Here is a 6,000-nt window from a genome sequence, read left to right as displayed (position 1 = left end):
CAATGTGGCCCGTTGAGGGGGGCCAATATGCTGCAGTGGCCCTCGGTGAAATTGAGTTTGACACCCCTGGTCTAGCGCATAAAATCCCACTAAGATAATTGAGGTTTGTCATTGTACAGTGACAAAATGTAAAAAAAAAAAAAAAAAAAAAAAAAAGTTGGGGAGATATCAACGCACTATAAAAAGCTTATTTATTTGAAGAAAAACCCTGACTAAATCTTGCTGCTTGGACAAGTTCTGTGACCCAACAGAATGCGAAAAGGAGCAGAAAGCCAGATGAGCAACTGGAAACGAGGGTCTTCAAGGTGAAGTTCTTCGGCCCCAAAGCAGGCTTCCAGCCACACCAAGAGGCCGTCAGTCAGCCCCTTACACACTGCATGATTGGCACTCTCTTAATTATGGGGGACTCCAGTGATGCCCAGAAAGAGGAAGTGGAACTAAAGTTGGAGGAGAAGTGGGGGTCCTCTTTGTCGGCCATCTTTGTTCTCTTTGTTGCAAGCCCCTGGCCTGGGGCTGCCGGTGATTGACAGCTGCGCAATAAACTCTGAGGAGCGTCTGACCTGCGACCTTAAACTCTCGCCTTCCCAGCCCCGCCCTCTTCCCTCCAGCCCATTTGCATGCTAATTCCTTGTTTACTGAATACGCCCTGCCGCCTTTGGCAATGAACTCTGGGCGAGGGGCTGCATCAGAGGGCCGATTATCACCTGCCAACAAAACCGTGGAGTTTGGGGAAAACGCAACAGGGGGTGCAACGCTGGGGGAGTTGCTGGCTCTCTAACGCCTGCACCTCGCCACAATCTGCTTTTAAGAGCAGATCGGTTGGAAATTAGCATTCTCCAACTTTATGTAAATCAGCCTTGAAACATATCACATCTGATTTCAAGCTCTAATGGAGGCTAGATTTTAATTACACACTGACATGATAGAAACACTAAGTATACACATGCTTCAGGATGGTGGACTACAGCCAGCAGTCTTCAGTGACAGATCTTTGCACATTTATGGAGTTTAGTGCCTATTTGGAGTTCCTCCATTATTAATAAGCCTTAATTGGCTCAGTTGGACATGCCAGCAAACTGAGGCCAAATTGAGAATTCCTTTTAACTTGATTGTAATGGAGAGAGGAATACAATTCAAATAATGGATTTTTAATAGATTCCACTGACACTCTCAAGTGTGAAGGACTCATTTGCCCAAACCTTGTATCAAGCTCTCAAAAGTATGGGTGGAGAGAGTGGGAGTTATCGGATGTTCTCTTTGCCTCGGCGTTCGAGTCGGCCTTTGTCACTGCCATGCAAACCATCTGCTTCTTCTTCATCTCTCAGCCGGTTCAGTAGTCCCACCACTGTCCACTCCTGCATTCTTTGCTTTCTCTCGTTTCTCAGCTCCTAACTACTTCCCTGCCTATCCCTCTCTGCAACTGTTTGCACCTTTCTTGGCCACCACTCCTCTGCAGCTTCTTCTCCTTCCTCCCTCTTATCCCCCTTTACTTTGTCTTTCTCCCTTTGTCTGGGTCTGAGAGGTCATTCTGCGTGGTGAGCAGTGTGATAGGTGATAAGCAATTCTGCCTGTGCCACTGTGCACTTTCAGCTCCAGCAGGACAAAGAGTGTGCTTGTGTTTGTGCATGTCACCATTGCCGTGCGTGTGTGAAGGCGAACAAGTATGACAGGGGTAGAGACAGCGTTATCTAGCTAAGATATGGCTGGGCTGTTGTGTCGCAATGCATTCAGACACTCCATCCATCTACGCCAGGCCGGCCATCAGCTATGGTAACCGCCAAAAAGACTTCCCTACATTCTTGCACACGCACTCACCTATAGCTTCACAAATACCATGAAGCGAAGGTGTGAAAGGGGACGAGGGGTTGATGGGGAAGTAGAGAGAGGAGGAGAGTGCCAAGGGCACAGGGAGAGAAATTTGGCCGGTGTTCTGTGACCATGCAGAAGCAGATAGAGAAGGATAGGGTATCACTCCCTAACCCCAAACACATTTACAGCTGACACCATGATTAATGAGTCTGGAGCTGTGCTGAAGGGCCTGTTCCTGGACCCATTAGCCCCCCAACACACCCCCATCCTAATGCCCAGCTACCTCTAACACTGCCTCCCCCTCCCCAAAGCAGGACCCAATCCATATGGACAAAACCTACCTCTACCATACAGCACACATATATTGTGTCTTCCGAAAGTGTTCACACCTCTGTATTTTTCTCCCTCATATTTATCATGTTAAACCACAAACAACAATGCATTTTAGTGGGCCTTCATTTGATAAACCAACATAAATCAGTACAAAACAGCAAGAAAAATGACGCATGATTTGAAGAGATAAATTGTGTTTAACCCCCTATGCCAACAGTTTGCAGAGCCACCTTTCCTTGCAATTGCGGCTGAAAGTCTTTGAGGGTATGTACCAGCTCTGCTGCTAGAGGCTTTTTGTCTTTCGTGCTAAGTAGCTCAATCTTAGAAAGATTGGACAGAAAACATTTGGGGACATTTTCAAGTGTTGTCACAGATGCCTAGTTGAATTTAGACATGATGTAAACCAAATCAGATCTAAACAATCCTACTACATCTCTAGGTGCTTGTTGTACTAAGTGGTTTTCTGCCAGGATTGTCCTGTACTTTGCTCCATCCATCTTAGCATCACTTCTGACTAGCTTCTGTGTCCCTACTAAAGAAATCCAAGATGCTGCCAGCATCAAGTGTCATGGTGAGGACCCAGTTTTCAAAGTGAGGTGTAGCGTTGGTTTCCTGCCACACGTAGCATTTTCCATGTAGGCCAAAACGTTTCATTTTGGTCTAGCCTCATCAGAGCACTTCCTTCCATGTTTGCTGCGTTTTCTACAAGGGTCTTAGCAAACTGCTATCAGGGCTTCTTCTGCTTCATCTCAACAATGGCTGCCTCTCTAAATAATGTTACTCTTGTCCAGCTTGTTGGATTTGATGGACGACATCGCAGTAATCAGTTAGCTGTTAAGTTTGAGCTCGTAAGAAACAAAATGTGAAGAATTTAAAAGGCTACTACGACTTTTGCAAGGCACTGCTTATACTCAATTATTGTACATGGTGTCAGCTGTAAATGTTGGCTGGTGCCAGAGACTGGTTAGTCCCCATGATCACCTTCCCTGAAATATGTAATTTATTATGATTTATTGTTAGATTTTTTTTACTGGAGACAGCAGAAATGAATGACCTTTCTGTGCCTCTAATAATGATATAACAGTAACTGTGTGTGTGTGTGTGTGTGTAAATGTTGCGAGTGTGGGAGCTGAGTTTCATTACAATCCCTCCCACCCATCTGAGTCCTATTTTAATGCTAGAAGAAGGAAACAGCTACATACTGAACGTACATTTGGTGACCACACCCTCCAGGTGAATGATATTGGGGTGGTCAAACTGGCCCATGATGCTGGCCTCCGACAGGAAGTCCCTCCTCTGCTTGTCGGTGTAGCCAGCTTTCAGTGTCTTTATGGCCACGCAGATCTCCCTCTTGCCAGGCATTTTCAAGCGACCGCTGCAGACTTCACCAAATTCTCCTGAGAACACACAGGCTGCATTCAAGATGTGGCGCAATGATAAATGAACGTTCTGATTCAGATACCATAAATCAAATCAAAACGTGTTTGTGTCTATGTGTATGTGTGTGCGTGTCTGCAGGTTTGAAGGGTTCCACTTTTAACATTGATCAGGGTCTTTTTAATCCCCTTTTGGCCTCCTCGTTCTCTTATCCATTGGAGCAGAAAAAGAAGAGGAAATGGATATTGATTCTTTCGCTTTATTATTTTGTCATTGGATGACTTTTCTCTGGCCACAGGAATAGCGCAGACAGAATATTTAGCTTGTGTTGATTTTTTTTTTTTTTTTTACTGCCTCGTGACTTCTCTTAAGGTATAACAAATGTCTTCTAGCATTGTTGTGATATTGCTCTAAAAATAAAGTGAAGTCTGAAAGCATTTAAAGAGTCCAAACGAAGCTTTTATTTTCCTTACCGATTCCAATACCTTTCTCGATCTTGATACAGGAAGCGTCAATCTCTTTGGCAAACTCGCGGACGGCTTGATTCGGGTCCTCGTAGGTAAAGGGGTCAACGTATATCCTGACTCCTGAGAAAAGAAAGGATGGAAGGGAAAGAAGCAAAAACAGAGAAAGAAAGGGTGAGGTTCATCCATTTAGGCAACTCTGCTCTCCACCCTCCATCTGTTCTTTATTTCCATCACGCTGCAGGCTACACTGCCTTCCTCTCTGGATCCTCTCCTCCTCCTCCTTTTCCTCCTCACTTCCCTCCATACCTCACTTCACACTGTGACTCTATTGCTTTTCATGTCATAGTGGCGGACTCTGATGAAGATGGAGCTCATTAACTTGAAATTCTTCTGGCACGCAAATAACAACGCTGATGACTTGATAATGAGGTGTTTGAAACATGTTAGCAAGCAAGTACATTAACTTCCAAATAGTTTGTTTTTCTCCCCATTTTATGGGACTCGTTTGCGGTTTAGAGTGCATGCACATGAGCACACCTGACAGCACTAATGGTTTTCAATTACAGAGCGCGTAGGTGGACGGCGAACTATGAGTTACCTTGGTGTAAGTGCTTCTCTTCGTCAGAGTCCTGCTTGGCCTTGCTGTATTTACTCCTTCTGGGGACAAAAAGGAAAACAGGACAATCAGTCATGTTAGGTTTTCAAAATATGTCACAATATATCTGATATTCAGAGTTACAGTCAGACTAGAAGTCAACGTGTCTCAGTTAGCCTGGAAGAAACTATAAGCAAGGCAGAATGCCTGACAGTATTCCTGAAGTTTTTGCTGCACTACATAAATACGCAAGTGAGCATGAGGTAAATCTAATTTTATTTATTTTGTTTTCCAATTAAAAAAAAGGCCTAATTTTGGCCTTAATTTGATTATCGGAAACAAAAGATTATTTGTTTTAAACATTTGCCTAAATACTGTAAACCACAGCATTTTCACCCTAGGTTGATGTTCTGTGAGAATACCATAAACAATACAGATTAATATTCAAAGAAATAGAATATATTTCAATAAATCAATTCATTAAGTGAAGCACATTATATAAATAAATTATATAAAGACTGATGTTTTGAAGCCTTTATTTTTCCATTATTATTAGAGATATAGCAATTAGAATATGTAGCAGATTTTCGATCACCGTTTTTGTAAATCTTTGACCTAAATAATAATGTATGTAGGTATAAAACTAGCATTAAAATAGTTTTTTGTTTTTAGCTTTTCCAGTGTGTTTATATTATGAGTAAAGAAGGGAGCATTTTGTGATGCTCCCTAAATAACTTAGATCTTTGCCACAACATTTAGATTCCAAAAAGCTACAGACTTCCAGTCCTGTATGTTCCATAAATAATAGAGGTTCAACGTTTGAAAAGAGAAAACAGAGCTATTTGCTATGCTCTGCTTAGCCGTCCTGTTATCTGTCAAAGTCTGACTCTCTTGCAGTCTGAATGAAGTCCAGATAAGGCTGAGTTATAGTCGTGCTTTTAAGTTCAGAGGTACCCGACCCGGTGCCGCAACAGTAAGCGAGGCCAGCGGAGAGGACGGCCCATTTGGCAGGAAGCCTTGTGCCCTGTTCAATGTGTCAACTATAAACCTAGCTTAGATCTTTTTGCTTCCTATGAAGGTACGTTTGAACACCATACTGATAATGAAAACACCTATCTTTCAGTCTTCTGTATTCTGAGGTTACCTTCTTGCATTTACCAATAACTGAAAGTTGGATTTTTAGCAACCAGCCAGTTGTCCTGTTCGGGTTACCAGGCAGAGCATCATTATTAAAAGGTGTACTTTTTGTTTTTTACAGGATTGATAGTGATATTCGGCTGGAACTGATCTGGAAGAACATTAAAGATGGAACAGCTTGAAGGACTTGAAAAAGGGACGACAAAAAGAAAATGCTCTAAAAATCCCTCCGGACGCCTGACATCTGTGTTCATATTGATGCACAGGTCAGTGGTGGGAATG

The 6,000-nt window shown here is 43.0% G+C and overlaps 1 protein-coding gene across 4 annotated transcripts in view; it reads right to left on the bottom strand.

Annotated features, from left to right (window-relative positions):
• Positions 1–6,000, bottom strand: part of epha4a (eph receptor A4a) — a 69,595-nt gene that overhangs the window by 12,216 nt on the left and 51,379 nt on the right. Inside the window, exons 9-11 of one of the 4 annotated variants that reach the window (XM_015015569.1) lie at positions 4,585–4,643; positions 3,993–4,106; positions 3,345–3,554 (exon numbers count right to left, since the gene is read on the bottom strand). In XM_015015569.1, the coding sequence (XP_014871055.1) occupies positions 3,345–3,554; positions 3,993–4,106; positions 4,585–4,643 (383 nt within the window). The remainder of the gene's footprint in view (positions 1–3,344; positions 3,555–3,992; positions 4,107–4,584; positions 4,644–6,000) is intronic. The other 3 variants (XM_015015570.1, XM_015015571.1, XM_015015573.1) reach the window with 3 other exon arrangements.

This window comes from Poecilia latipinna, unplaced genomic scaffold (assembly GCF_001443285.1).
Source record: "Poecilia latipinna isolate Pla-1442-1.1 unplaced genomic scaffold, P_latipinna-1.0 Scaffold1928, whole genome shotgun sequence".
Classification (NCBI taxonomy): Eukaryota; Metazoa; Chordata; class Actinopteri; order Cyprinodontiformes; family Poeciliidae; genus Poecilia; species Poecilia latipinna.
This window is presented reverse-complemented; position numbering and strand designations above follow the sequence as displayed.